General features: G+C 45.6%; 2 protein-coding genes across 16 annotated transcripts in view; both read right to left on the reverse strand.

Moving 5' to 3' along the window:
- The window catches only part of LOC126528970 (DNA-directed RNA polymerase III subunit RPC5-like), a 32,602-nt gene extending 32,478 nt beyond the window's left edge, over positions 1 to 124 (reverse strand). The window contains exon 1 of the mRNA XM_050176566.3: positions 19 to 124. Coding sequence (XP_050032523.2) covers positions 19 to 84 — 66 coding nt within the window. The 5' untranslated portion in view covers positions 85 to 124. The remainder of the gene's footprint in view (positions 1 to 18) is intronic.
- Positions 125 to 9,857: 9,733 nt separating this feature from the next.
- Positions 9,858 to 15,902, reverse strand: part of Usp7 (Ubiquitin-specific protease 7) — a 67,009-nt gene continuing 60,964 nt past the window's right edge. For all 15 annotated transcript variants that reach the window (XM_055069536.2, XM_050176558.3, XM_055069532.2 and 12 more), the window contains one exon: positions 9,858 to 15,146. The gene's annotated coding sequence lies outside the window, so the exon portion shown is untranslated. The remainder of the gene's footprint in view (positions 15,147 to 15,902) is intronic.

Raw genomic sequence — 15,902 nt, forward strand, 5'->3', positions numbered from 1 at the left:
CGAAAATTGTTACAATACCTCTTGAACCACCTCATCGTCATCGTCTTTGCTGTTCGCGGCAGCAGAAGCCATGGAAGCCGCCATACTGACCGGTCAACGTTGCCAGGCGAGATGTCGAACCTGTCCAAGCCCAGGCGAAGTCGGCCACAGTTGACACCGGCGCGCATAGAGTTTCATATTAGTATTATTTAGAAACTATGCCAACCCAAGTCTACAACTGGTTAAACTTGCCTAGATGCAACGCGGAAAAGCAAGTCTGTAACGTCAAAAAATCAAGGTATATGTAAGAACTATAAAAACGCTGCAGTGGCAACATTCGTACAGACAGCATGCTAAGGCGTTTTGGGGGACTTATATTATCGGTGTCTTTCACCTTCTTTCATCGCGTTCGCCGTCTAACTCATTGGTCCTTAGAGCGCTGTAACCAGAGTTAGTGTATAGGTACAGCCAACTCAATAGCAGTAACCAACTCGCCCGGCTGTCGACTCCGAAAGTGATAGCCTGAGAATACGGCTCCAGTTCAGCGGCCCGCTTAAACGCGAGACCCGACGCCAGCGACTTCCTCAACAATAAATAATATTACCACTGCCAACGCCGACAAAGAGGGCGGGTAAACTAACCTGCACCTTGGCCAGTCCCCCATAGCGAGCATGAGCCAGCTGTGACAGAGAACAAACGAACCTGCATAGTGGTTAGCCTTTTAGCCACTCTTGCCTCCACCTGGTACGAATACTCCCCTCCTAATAAACTTTATTGGGTGTAAAGAAAGCCTAGCTCTCTCGGGAGTCTTTCGGCTGGGGCCACTCATACACCTGTATGTAACTCGAGCCCGGAGGCATGAACACCCAAAAACCACAATAATAAGCAATTCTTGTCACAAACTCTATTCCAAAAGCCTTGTCAACTGTCCAGTGTTGTCCTAAGCATCTACTGAGCACTTTTCACCATCTGCTGTGGCACTGCTTATAAGGACTGCAGACTACACGAGAAATTTTCAAAAGCTGCCAACCTAGAGTGGTACACACTGTGCAACAAGACGGGACAAAAGGTGATTAAGAAAAGGAACAGATCACGGAGGCAGACTTGCAACAGTTTATTGAAAGAACGAACACAACCCTTATATGGCGTACAGCCAGTCCTAGCTACGTTGCTGCTGGCCAGTTACTAAGATGCATGCGTGTTCCCTTTCTTACCATGCATCCAGTCTTGTTGCGCAGTTTGTACCAATGCACCTATACCAACTTGACTCCCCATCATTATCATTATAATCATCATCAGCCTATTCATGTCCACTGCAGGACGAAGGCCTCTCCCTGCGATCTCCAATTACCCCTGTCCTGCGCCAACCGATTCCAAATAGCATCCGCAAATTTCCTAATTTCGTCACTCCATCTAGTCTTCTGCCGTCCTCTACTGCGCTTCCCTTCTCTTGGTACCCATTCTGTTACCCTAATGGTCCAACAATTATCTAGCCTGCGCATTCCATGACCTGCCCAGCACCATTTTTTTTCTTAATGTCTATTAGAATATCGTCTATGCCCGTTCGCTCTCTGATCCAAACAGCTTTCTGTCTCTTAAAGTTACGCCTAGCATTCTTCGTTCCATTGCTCTTTGCGCGGTCCTTAAAGGGACACGAAAGCGAAACAATAAACCAGTTTAGACTAATGAAGCATTGTTTGAGAACGCTGCAGGCAGACATCTCAAAAAAATAGTTTAATTATTTGATGAGAAAATGAAGGTCCAAGTATCAGTATTGGAATTTCGCGCCGAAACCCCAGCGCCGGTACGTCAGCGTGACGTCAGGGATTCCAAAGCATGTTTTCGCATTCGGGCCGCGTTGGCTGAATAAAGGTTCCCGAAACTTGCCGTCTTTAATATTTGGTTTCCTTAGAACACACTGTTGTGAATCTGTACCGCTATATATAAGTAGTAGGACCTAGAAGATGACATCAAAATCCAAGACGTCACAGCCCCCAAGTAGGCGCCGCCACCCGCATTTCGTTCTTGCGCTTTTTCTGGCTTACCAAACGTCTTATCGTTGTAAGAGTGGTGTTTTTGGTGTTGTAGAAAGGTAATTTACTGACTCAGAAGAAATCATTTTTCACTTTAGTGTCCCTTTAACTTGTTCTCAAGCTTCGTTGTCAGCCGCCAAGTCTCTGCGCCGTATGTCAACACCGGTAAAATGCACTGATTGTATACTTTCCTTTTCAATGATAACGGTAAACTTCCATTCAGGGGCTAACGATGTCTGCCGTACGCGATCCAACCCATTTTTATTCTTCTGTGAATTTCCTTCCCATGGTCCGGGTTCCCTGTGATTAGTTGACCTAGGTAAACGTACTCCTCCACAGACTCTAGAGGTTGACTTGCGATCTTGAACTCTTGTTCCCTTGCCGGGTTATTTATCATTATCTTTGTCTTCTGCATATTAATCTTCAGTCCCACTCTTACACTCACGCTGTTATGGTCCTGAATCATTTGTTGTAACTCGTCTGCATTGTTGCTGAATAGAACATCGGCAAACCGAAGGTTGTTGAGGTATTCGCCGTCGATCTTTACTCCTAAGTCTTCCCAGTTTAATAGCTTGAATACTTCTTCTAAGCACGCAGTGAACAGCATTGGAGAGATTGTGTCTCCTTGTCTGACCCCTTTCTTTATAGATATCTTTCTACTTTTCTTGTGTAGAATTAAAGTGGCTGTGGAGTCTCTGTAGATATTTTCTAGGGTAGTTACGTAAGCGGTCTGTACTCCTTGATTGCGCAATGCCTCTATGACTGCTGGTATCTCTACTGAATCAAATTATTTTTCGTAATCTATGAAAGCCATATAGAGAGGTTTATTGTACTCTGCGGATTTCTCGATAACCTGGTTGATGACATGGATGTGATCCATTGTAGAGTAACCTTTCTTGAAGCCAGCTAGCCTGCTCCCTTCGTTGACTAAATTCCAGTGTTGTCCTTATTCTCTTGGAGATTATTTTGGTAAATATTTTATATAATACTGGGAGCAAGCTAATGGGCCTATATTTTTTTGGTTCTTTAACGTCGCCCTTTTTGTGGATTAGTATAATGTTTGCATTCTTCCAGTTTTCTGGGACCCTTGCAGTCGATAGAAACTTCATATAGAGAGCCGCCAGTTTTCCTAGCATTATGTCTCCTGCATCTTTGATTAAATCGACTGTTATTCCATCCTCTCCTGCCGCTTTTCCCCGTTTCATGCCTTGCAAGGCCTTTCTGACCACATCTCTAGTTATAGGAGGAGTTTCTGTATACTGTTCATTGTTCTGAATAGAGCACTCGATCCTGAGTCGTCCGCGGGTACTGTAAAGGTCAGTATAGAATTCTTCCGCTGCATTTACTATATCTTCGAGATTGCTGATGATATTACCCTGCTTATCATTTAGTGCATACATCTTGGTTTGTCATATGCCAAGTTTCCTTCTAACTGATTTCAGGCTGCGTCCATTCTTTACGGCTTCTTCAGTCTTTCTCACGTTATGGTTTCGAATATCACTTATTTTCGCCTTGTTGATCAGTTTTGACAGTTCCGCGAATTCTATCTTATCTCTTAAGTTGGACACTTTCATTCTTTGTCGTTTCTTTATTAGGTCATTTGTTACTTGGGAGAGCTTGCCTACTGGTTGCCTTGGTGCCTTGCCTCCCACTTCAATTGCTGCCTCTGAAGGCGGCCTCGTTGCGGTTTCATTCATTACCTCTATGTCATCATCATCATCTCTCTGTTCTAAGGCTGGATATTTGTTTGCAAGTACCAGCCGAAATTTGTCTGGTTTTACCCTTACTGCCTCTAAGTTGACCTGTTCTTTCTTGACCAATTTTACTCTTTCTCTGTTTAAATCGAGGTGGATCCTGGCCCTCACTAACCTATGATCACTATATTTTACCCTGCCTATTACTTGAACATCCTGCACTATGCTGGGATCGGCAGAAAGTATGAAATCAATTTCATTTCTTGTTTCATCATTGGGGTTTTTCCAGGTCCATTTTCTGTTGCTACGTTTCCTGAAAAAAGTGTTCATTATTCTCAGCTTCTTCTTTTTTGCGAATTCTACCAGCATTTCACCTCTGGCGTTTCTAGAATCGACACCGTAGTTGCCAATCGCCTGTTCATCCGCCTGCTTTTTCCCCACTCTTGCATTGAAATCCCCCATTACTACTGTATACCGCGTTTGCACTTTTCTCATCGCTGATTCAACATCTGCATAAAACTGATCTACTTCCTCACTGTCGTGACTGGAAGTTGGAGCGTAGGTTTGTACTATCTTTAATCTATACCTTTTATTGAGTTTGATTACGACTACTGCTGCCCTCTTGTTGATGCTATAGAATTCGTCCATCTTGCCTGCTATGTCTTTATGGATTAGGAATCTTATCCCGTATTGCTTCTTATCCGGGAGACCTCTATAGCAGAGGATACATGGCCATTATTCAGCAATGTGTAAACCTCACCAGGTCTTCTAATCTCACTAAGGCCGATAATATCCCAACCAATGTCTGATAGTTCTTCGAAGAAACTGCTAAGCTTGCCTCACTCGAGAGGGTTCAGGTGTCAAACGTTGGAAGGGTCAGTTTCCATTGGCGGCCTCTCCGCACCCAGATATTCTTAGCACCCTCTGCTGCTTGCAAGTCTGACCGCCGCCTTGGTCAGGTGCTCCGCAGCCACTGGGGACTGGGCCATTTTATTGAGGAGATCATTTCATCAGGGAGGTTGTGGCCGAATACTGCACCAGGGAGGCCAATTCCTGCTCTGGTGAGGGAGTGTCTTTGTTCAAGCTTAGTGGGCCTTCCTAATTTGGTTGTACCTGGATTAGTATAGCCCCGCTCGCTCTCGGCATCTTCGCCGGTGTCAGGCGCCACTGGAGGATGTCATACGCAGATACATCACCGTTAAAAAAAAAAAATAAGAAGAAGGCGGATTTGAACTTCCGACTACCGCAACCGAGCATAAGATAGCTCAGTAAGATAATGCCGAAGGCGGCTAGGCTACCCTGTCGCCGACAAGTACGGCCCAGAGGGCCCCACATGCGTAAGAGACCCCTTTGCGGGTTTTTGCTGATCGGTATAGGTTGCACGACATAGTGTCGATTCTCGGTTGCCCTAGCCTCTTGTTTCCCGCATCTTACGCACGCACGCGGACTTGAGCGCGCCTGGGTACACATACATTTTTGCTAAATTTGAACAGCTCTTAACACTTGTGCGTCAAAATAAAGAGGGGGGAGTTTTTCAGCGCTTATCAAGAGGCCCCGAGTGTCGTATACGATCCGCTCGTCGTGTCTGCTTGTCTCTTGTCGTCCGAACACTAGCGTGCCCGGGTGGCTATCGCACTACTGCGCCGCGATTCGCACAAAGCAGGCGACCTTGACGGCTCTCAGTGGTGTCTTCATGCTTTCTACAGCTCTGGGCAGTGATTATACTAGAGCTATCGAGAAGGAGGGAATGGGGGGCGAGGGGAGGTAGCTGACGTAGTTTTTCGGGGACCGCAGCGAGCCTAAGCCCTAGGGAGACGGGAGTTGTATGCGCCATTCAACCTACAGTGCTCTGAGCACGGTTAAACCACACACGTGGCATTCAACTGGAGAAACAGGGTAGTTTATAACCTGTACGTTAGTGGCCATTTTAAGAGGGTCCCGTGCAGACGGTCGTGGCGAAGATATGCAATTGCCTGTTATAATGATAAACTAGAAGAAAAGAGATAAAAAAGGAAAAGTAAGAAAATTGGGGATTTGAACTCGCGACCCCTGGATGTCGGCCGGAAAGATGGCTCAGTCGGTTGGTCCGCCAGGCGCCAGGTTACTTTCGAGCGGCATGGCTCCTGTCCAGAGCCTCGTACTTACGTGGGAAGAGCCTGATGTTGTCCGCGCGATGGTCGATTTTTGCTTTGGAAGGCATAGTTTCTTGAAAAAAAAAAAAAAAATGGCCGACCGCCGATGAGAGCGAACTCGAGCGGCTCTAGAGACTAGGAAAAGCTTTAGGCAGGTGCGAGGCGAGCGCCGCGCGCTTAGCGCCATAGCGTGGGAAACTCGCCCGAGTAACTATCCCAAGGAATGCTGCCCGCGCGAGAGAAATACCTTTGTCTAATTATGATAATCCTAACATGACTATTTTCGAAAAGAGTAGTACAGCCCAGAGGGCTGTACTACGAGAGCTGCGACTGATAATTTCCTATATATTTTTCTTTTTTTTTTTACTTATGGGATCGAATGCGAGCGCTGTTCACTCGTTTCTGCGATCAGTAGTTAAGAGAATGAGTTTAAGGGAGGAGAAAAGAAAAAGAAAATTACTCAACCATAACTGCAGCGCCGTGGTTCTAAAGCGCCCGCGCGGGAGAGAAACGAAAGGAGATATAAACGTGCGTGGCGATGGTGGGCACGCGAAAAACTGCCTTAGTAAATTTAGAGACTTGAGACAAAGTTACGTTGACAACAGATAACATGGCGAACAGCACGCGAATACGACAAGAGAAATTACTGAGACATGTAAAATTCCCTTGAACTAAGTACGGTTTCCGAGAGAAATGCTTCTAATTATTTAAAATTTTAAAAGACGAAGGAATACAAGATAGTCGCCGCGCTTACCGATAGGACTGCGTCCGCACGAGACTACACCAGGCACCTTACTGAGACATGGACCTCTGTGGCCAGCACAAAGCCCCTTGTTCAGCCGGCCGGGCGCAGATCACGCGCGTTCCGATCGCCCAAGGCTGCGCGGACATTATTTCGTTTGAGTCGAGCGAACTCGGGCGGCTCTTAAGAGACTAGGAAAAGCTTAGGCAGTTGCGAGGCGAGCGCCGTAGCGTAGGAAACTCGTCCGAGTAACTATCCCAAGGAATGCTGCCCGCGAGATCGAAATACCTGTCTAATTATGGTAATCCTAACATGACCCCCCCCCCCCCCCCAAGTTCTACTAAATTCTACTTACAAGCTTTTAGATAGTACTCTTGTAACAGGGCAGGCTGTTCGAATTAGAATAAGGCAACCAGGCATACCCGTCAAACCTTGGCGAGACAAATACAGCAGCATCCCTATTGCCCTCGTTCAAATTGCACATACCAAATATGGGAGGTTGGCTAATATTTGGGTGGTGTCATTGAAAGCGCACGAAGTGAAAGCCAGAACATTAAAACAACCGCGGTAAGGTAGAAACGCCGAGTGAACAAGAATCCTACGTAGGAGTGCAACCCTCACTCCAACTGTTGTCAACAGGAGTTCCAAAAGAAGCCTAATAGGTACAGTTAAATTGAGGTTAAGATATCAAAGACGATGTCTAAACGTTTTCTGGTCATTCTCCGAGGCTTTTTTTCTAGCAAGGAATGTTGCTGCGAACTAACAATCCCGATTTTTGCAGAGCGCCCCTTTAGCTACAACTAAAAAGAGAGAGGGGGCAATATCGCACAAGCATAGCGCTTCCTGAACATTCAGTTTGCTTACTACCACGACGCCTAATAGGCAGTTTTCAATTGGCACTCCTGCCTTGCTGCGCCAATGACCTCTGACAAGTTCTGTGTGCCTGTGAATTACAAGATCGCTAACAAACATTCGGAAAGCGAGATATTTCCACGATCCCGCCCCATATGGTTACCTCTTCATTAGTATAGGCCCTCGAGTGAAAAGTTACCAAGAACTTGGCCGGACATATTCAATGAAGGCCGAGAGTGTTTTTACTAAACAAGCACAGATTGGAAATGTCGTTTTTGTTACTTTATTAAATAGCTGTAAACCCAGTCATTATGCTACAAGGGGCTTCAATCTGCAATTCTCCAAGAGCACAACAAATAATTACGCTGCCTTTTAATGCGACCAGTTCATAACGTGCACCAAGTGCGGTGCGACTTCAGACGCAATGAAGGAGATTCATCGTCATCAAAACCTGTTGTGGCAGCAACAGATACCACTAGGAGTGTGCGAATAGAGATTTTTGAGACCAAATTCCATAGTGCCAGAAGCAAACCTAGTCAAATCGAATATTGAATACTTTTCGAGTAGTTTTCAAATAATGAAGTGATTATCAGAATTAATATAAAATGACGTTCACATCCAAATGCACATCCAAGTTAGCAAGCTTCTGTCATTACGTAGTGCGTTATGAGGTGTTAATGGAAAGCACAAATGAAGCTTTAGAAGCACAAGTTTTTTCACACGCACAGGGTTCTTCCATGAGTGCAAATGATTGCAGTACGGCCTGTAAAGCACGGCTACCTAAGTGATGTGGCCCACTCTAATATACAAGTTTTCACGTTTTATGTCTGTCTGTACGGCCATACATTACCGTAACCTTGCTCCAACCTTGTTTACTTGGGCACAGTGGACATTCTGAAAATATTCTCAAAATATTTGCATTTATGAATAGAGACTATTTGATTCGAAGATCAAATCTAATAGGATACTATTCAATTCCTTAATAGAAAGTGTTGAATATTCGCACACCCCTAGATACCACTAACGCGTACACACTATGACCGTGAGCGCTGCCAAATGCAGCACACTTAGCGCTTGATTAGAAGAGAGGAAATGGGTTCCCCCGTGTTTGTTTCCAAGAGAAGCGAACAATTCGAAGTGCCAATTTGGCAGCTTTCGACAAAACGGTCGTTGCGGAACTTTTAACTTCATCGCACCGGGCTGAGCAGCAGTTTCTTTAGTTGCAATACCAGAAGACCGCCACCCCCGCTTTCACGCTTTCAGCGAACAACCCTCTTCAAAGCAGCACTGCGATTGATGGAACGTTCAAAACAGGCAGTACGCAAGGAGATGCAATAATTGTCACTCTTGAGGAATTATGGAGCTATCCGGGAAAAAGCAATAAAGGCGGGACACTAAATTTGGGAATAAATACTACTCTAGCACAGGCTTAGCTTCAAGGCCGTGGCCGGGCCATTCGGATATGAACATGCATATGGTCGCATCCTGTCTTGCTTCCTTGTCACTCCCTTATTCTTTTCTCTTCCCCTTCCTTATAAGCAGAACAGCCAGTAGGAGGATTGCAAACGTGATTGGTCAAACTTCATTGCGTAAACTTTTTCGTCTATACAAAAGTCCCAAGAGGGACGAATGTCACTGCGGTACTCTAATCGAATCAAATTAAAATATGGGTTCAACATTACAAAGCAGCACAGCCTACCAGAGGTCCTGCAGCAGGGGGCTTACAATTTTGGACATTCGTGGTTCTTTAATCATGTTCTAAAATTGAAAGTACACTGAAGTTTTTACATTACACTTGCACCTATTTGCGGCCGAGATTCGAAACTGAGTCCTCAAGCTCTGCTTAAGATCCCCACAGTCGCCACAGAAGGCATTACTCTATGGCAATAGGCCTGCAAAGTGTTCGAAGGGAGAAAAAGTTGAGATCGCAAACATGCCACGCCAATAATGTCAATGAGACTTCATGAGTAGTTTGGTGTCTAACTTAGTACGCCAGGTCGTCAGCCAGGCCAACATTTCCAGCTTCACGTTAGAAGCAGCTACGCACGTGCAGACACCCACACAAGAGCAGGGGAAATGGACAACACAAGCACTGTTTGCTCCCCCCCATTGTGTCCTTGTCGGCACACTGCTTTATCTACCCTGAATCCTAAACTAGCCCTAGCTCAACCTTGGTAAATATTTCCAGCCTTCACCAAACACTGCATCTAAGTAAACAAGCATTGCATCTTCATAGTAATGCGTTCAGAAATGGAACTTATGACCTCGTGTTGGCACAGCAGAACGTAACAGCCACTGCCACTAGGCCACCAAGGCAGGTAGCACTACTCTAAGGCAATAAGAATGCAGAGTGCGTGAAGGAAGGAAAAGTTAGCTGACAAATGTACACTAATGAAGACACAAACGAAAAGCAGACAAGCCAGTGTTTCTTCTTTTGTCCTTCCAAGTTTTATTTTCAAAAAAAAAAAAAAAAAATTCCACAACATTCACTAAATATTACTGCCCGTTAAGGTTCCTCAACGTCCACTGGGGGGCGCCACTTCACAAACAGGCGCACGCGACAAGCCGAAAAAAATTGCTACTCACACACACACACACAGACATGCCGTTTCGCACACACTCCTCTCACATTGGCGCGCAAGCACGTCATTACTGCACTTGCTTTTATCTGTACATGCATATAATAAAAAAAAGGACTCTAGAGAACAGCTGAGAATTCTCAGCCCTCCCCCTCCCTTGCATCCGACTCTAGTATCGCATCTTCCCTCGCAAAACGACAGCGACGGAAGTAGGAAGAAGAAAAACAAAAGTGTCAACACAGAACTACGCTGGCGACTCGTGTCTATCCTCGATGAAAAAAAATGACGGTATGGCCTTGCAGTTGGCTATTCCCCTCCCACCACCGGTCCCCTTCCGACAAGACTACTCCTCGTTGCAAACAACAAAAAGACTGAAGGAACCTCGACACAAAAACGGGACAGGAATGCAAATTCGCACTGCTGGCCACCTTGCTACACACGGAGCCAGAATCGGTCGCAGCCGCAGGTAGATGTGTGCCAGATTGTTGCACCGATAAAGGATCAAGGTATTAAACGGCTCTTCCAGTTAAAACAGCACGCTCATTCGACCTCAAATTCCATGCACAGGAAGCATTTCGAGGTGCGTCCCGCATTTAGCCATCTGCCCACCCCAGCAGGAGAAACCTGCTCCGCAACCAAGCCTCCGCAGAAGGCAGAGTCACCCTTCTGGGGAAGACTGTGCAGCAGTTCCTTGCATCTTGACAGTTGCCTTTTCCAATTGACTGCGGACGACACACATTTTCCTGAACAGAATAGGAAAACACTGCCCTCCCATGCATGGTACTGCACACTCCAGCTCCTCTACGCAGAATCTGAGGGCCAATGATCTGGCAGTTTACGGAGAAGAGTATAGGCTTGGGCTGGTTGATAAAACTGTTTACGGAACCTTTTACGGAGTTTACGGAGCCATTTAAACAATGTTCCTCTCTATTGACGCAGTGTTCCGCACACTGTTAGACGGGACAGCGATCAACTCGTACTAAACACGCCGCTTCAGTCACTGCAAGGTGTAGGTTTACGAAACTGTGCCCAACGAAAGAACGAAACAAACAGGAAAGAGATGGCAACATCACCGAGTTAAATCCCCTCGTAAATGCTTAATGTGCCAGCTGACTTGCTCCTCCTACAAACAAGTCTTAGCATTTCTCAAAGACAGAGGGGGGGGGGGGAGAAGGGTAGGAAGAGGGGGGTGACAGTATGCACAAAAATAGTTCACTGCCATGTACTGCACATGCCTACGCTAAAACTGCATAAGGAACAGTTGTACAAGCGACACGCACAAGGGCTAGTGTTGATGAATGTAAGCTGCACGCTTTACTCCTGTGAACAAAAAGTCAACGAAAGGACCTCCATGTGAAGTGCGTACAAAGAAGTCATTGTGGAGTACGTACAAAAAATAGTCACTGTGGAACGCGGGGCAGTTAAAACATTTCTTTTTGCACGTCTCTAATACGTACAAATTAGCCAACCTTAATACAATGGAGGGACTGATGCTTAAGTGCAACCGAACCATCCTGTTCCGAAAGTCATTGCATAAAGCGCAACATAAAAGAAGGAAGGTTTGCTTTATTTTTGCCTACACCTGCCTGTAGAGAGAGGGCTCCTACTTTCCCATTGCTTTCTCATTGTGCTGAAATCAACACAAAGGCTTCAAACGCCACTGTTATTGTAGAAAAACATGTACAAAAACAACTGCCAGTTCATTTTCCTACTGCTAAAAGCATAACAGAGGAAAAAAAGAAAAGCACTACTCTTAAGTTTCCAGTGGAAAGTACCACTAGAACAACACATTCAAGACACTATTCAGATCATGTTTTTTTCTTGCCCTTTTTTTTTATCGAAAAATCTCAAGAACCATGAAACGAAGGCCTCCATTTTTCACTGCATCTTCACTTATGTGACACTACTAGAGCTGGAGTGTCACTTCACTGCGCAACAATAAACGTTTGGGATGCATTTGCTTTGATTTTGTTAACGCCGTGCACTCGGTACACTCCTGCCAGAAATGCAACTCGCATCCCACATACGGTGTTCCCAACAAGAAAGTAGCGGATGCAAAGCGTTAAAAAAAAATCAACAATTCACATCCCAAAGGGGGGTAAAATACATTCAGTGGTGTACAGTAACAATTTGACACCCTTCTGGGTGTGCCTTTGTCCTGCAATAATTGCCATCTGTATTGTTTCCGCTTCCTTTCTTGAAAACACTGCGCTTACTACCTTCCTGTGAAGAATACTATGTCACGCTGATAATGCGCATGCCGTTCGTGGAACGGAAGCACCGGGCACGCAGCATTTAGGAAAGGAACCAAAGACAAGCGATTATTGTTGTGGGACAAAGACATACCCCAAAGGATGTGAATTGATTTTAGAGTGTATGCAAGGCAGTGTTCACTTACAGCGTGGTAGAAGTAGTGTAGTATTGCAAGCTGTACATCTCGCTGCAGTGGAGGATAAACAGCGCTCACACGCACCCACACATCGAAAACACTGGAGAAGAGTTGCCGAAAAACAGTAACCAAAAAAAAAAAAGGAAAGGAAAAGTAACAAGAGAGACTCCGCAGTGACCAAGTTCTTTATCAGTGCTAGCAACACACCTGCAATGCTAAGTACATCACCCGCCTTTCTCGGCTCCATTTCGAAAAACCTACTGCTCCTGCCGACATCACCCACTTGTTGCTACGAATGCTTGTGATGAAAGATGCAAACTCGAGCATTTCGCACCCTCCTGGACGTAACAACACCCCCACTGAGCAAAGAAAGTAACTGGAATTGAAGTGCGCCCTCTTGTGGTGTGTCCACACATTGATGGACATATTGCAGCGCACTGCCTTATTTCAACATCGAGCCTCGGTACTCCGTAGTTGGGAATGGCACGAGAGTACACTCTAAAAACGGTTTACACTTTAGGGCCATATCTGTCCCACAACAATAATCATCAGACTTGCATATCTGTGCTGCGCTCCCGGTACTTCCAGGTCACGAAAGGGGGCATTATCAGCGTGAAAAGCATTTCGAACAGGAAAGCAGCTAGCGCAGAGTTTTAAAGGAAAGGAAAGAATGCAAGACAGGTGGATCATTGTTGTGGGACTAAAATACAGCTCAAAGGGTGCAAAACTGTTTCAGAGTGGCATTTCGCACCATTACGGATATGACTACACCCACTGAGGTGTACAGTCGCTGGAGTTAAACTACACCGCCTACATAGTGTAATTACCACACTCATGGACATTTCTTTAGCAAATTTCTTTCGTCGTAACTCTGAACCCTGCTATTCTCCCGACGAGAACGACACGCAAGCCGCGTAGTACCACAGCAAAAAGGCGCCAAGGGCCAGAAGTGCGCACAAAAGTGATCAGAATTAGAGTAAATTACACCCCAAAGGTTATAAAATGTCTAAGCGGGTATGTAACAAGGGTGCACAACCTTCCGAAAGGCTTTGCACAATTAGGTTGCAGAATTCAACAGCACAATGAACTTTCTGCAACAATAAAAAGATGTAACAAGGGCGTACAAATCTAAAAAGAACAAAAGAAATCTGTTTGCACGATTCAGCTTACACAAATCATCACAAGGATAAGAAAACGTTTGAGAGTTTTAGGCTGTCAGTAAGCATGTAGAGCGCTTTATAGTCAGTACCAGAATGCCAGGGAGAGGTGCCAACATACACTAGAGCACACAGAAGTGCAATTGCAATGACCATCTGATACCTACTGGTGCGAAGGCATCACGGCAACCATCATTAAAGTGATTTCGTTCGCGTTTTTCCCTCACTTTTGGAACAATTATGCAACACAATGTTTCAAGGCGTTGAATAGAGCGTCACATGATGGCGCCAACAGTCCAGTTACCGCCATCAGTGTCCCTGATGCACCAGTATTCTGTTAACTAGTATGTTTAACGGCAAGCTAGAACTTTGAAGGAGAACATAGTAACACTATCTTCAGGCATTCCCTAGTAGATAGAGTGCATACAGGACCAAAGTATATATATATAAAAAAATGTACGCTAGCAAGAGGCATTTACATATGCACTGAAGAAAAATAATGGACAGGTAAAGTTTTCTACGGGGAAGGAATTTCTTCATCAGCCAGTGTATAGTTCACATGGCAGTTAGCTTTATGCTAACAGTTTTCACACTTTGGAAAGGCTGTAACAATAATAAAAAGAAAAACAGACTAGCATTACCTAGGCCTAAAAGCCAAGAGCGACAAATTTTCCTCTATCAGAGGCACCGAAAAACAGGCACTGAAAGATAGTTATCCAAGGAAGCAGATACCAGAAGGTGGGGTTTAAGGTGACCTGACAACCAGGGAGTGAAACACCACAAACAATTCATTCAGCCGGGTAGAATACTGCAATTCTTGGGAGTACCTGCCAATAAAAAAGTGACCGGAGCTAGGGCTGCCCAATCTATGCATTTCTCAAAACACCCCTAAATAAAAGAAATGTTCTCGAAAGAGGCGGGGTGGGTGATCAGCTTGCAAGTAAAGGCAAGCTGCTGTTTAAGAAAGACGAGTGTAAATATAGCATGGATTTTTTTTTTACAGGTCTGGCAAAAAACAAAACCAGAGATCTGGCACATCAAAGCAGAGACAGAGAGAGCGTCCAGAAGACATGTGTCAGGATATTTGAGGCAGAAAAAAGGGTGAAAAAAAAAAGGCAACACAGTGAAGGAAGAGGGAGGAAAAAGCGGAGGCAATATGCAAAGCATGGCCGTGAGCAGCGTGAAACGAGAAAAATAAATCCTCGGCAATGCAGTCACAAAACGTCCCCCCAGCTCTCGCCCGCAGAGTACTTGGTAGCACACACACACGCGCGGAGATGCAGCACTGTCTTTCTGTCACCACGGTTACGGGAAAGGAGAAGCCGCCGTGGCCGAGGGGGAGAGAGGATGCGAAAGACGGCAAGGGAAGAGGAGGAAGACGGCGGGGCCGCCACCCCCACCGCCGGAAAGCGCGTCTCTCTCAGTGGTGGCGTGCGCCGTTGCTCGCTGCTTCTGCCGGTTGCCACCACCGCTGCTGCCGTCGTCGTCGTCGCCGTTTTTGCCAGATGCCGGGGGACAACAGCCTGGCTGTGATGGTGGTGGTGGCGTGCAAGTGTCGTCCTCAAGCGCACCTGGCGTCTCCGCTGCAACTGGATTGCAGGAAAAACAAGGAAAAAAAAATACGGGATAAGAATGCGCAGAAGCACCGAGCACTCGAGATGCAATTGAATGCTGATGAGGAATGACTAACTGGCCATTTTGGGACATTGAAGAGGCCAATCTTACGGTCCCCCACAGTCGTTCAACTGTGGTGGAGACAATCGGTGTAAACTAGCTGCCCTTCCCATTGTGGTTGAATGACTCGGAGTGCCGGGTTTCTCTAGTGTTCAATGCGAGACTATAAGCAGCGGAGACTAAAACAGTGCTGTTTATCCGATCAGTCTTTTTATGGTTCCAAAGTAAGGAAATAATGACCCTCCGAATTTAACGCGAAGGCAATAGGATACATGTTGAAAGTGATGTGTTGGCGTCATCAACTAATGTGACCCCAAACTAGCTCTGTTGCCATCTTGTGATGACTGGTGCTTACATGCTTGCTCGGATGGTAGGCTGTTGCCAAACAGCCATAATTGCAGTTTCGGTTTCGTATTGTATTGTAATGTGCAGCAAGTTTACCGCCCACTTTCTTAGAAGAAAGGAGCACAATAGAATCGGGTAAGCATAGTCTTCCTCTAACCACCCATTAGGCTTATTCACACCGTGCGACCAGAATAAGAAAAAAAAAAAAAAAAAAAAGGATGAGGGGCTCGGAAGAATACCTTTTAGCACACTTAGCAGGCTATGGTAGAGCTGAGATGCAGTTGACTTCCATTAATTCGACCTTGGCTGGACCAAAGTAATTGATC

The sequence above is a fragment of the Dermacentor andersoni genome, chromosome 8, assembly GCF_023375885.2.
Source record: "Dermacentor andersoni chromosome 8, qqDerAnde1_hic_scaffold, whole genome shotgun sequence".
Classification (NCBI taxonomy): Eukaryota; Metazoa; Arthropoda; class Arachnida; order Ixodida; family Ixodidae; genus Dermacentor; species Dermacentor andersoni.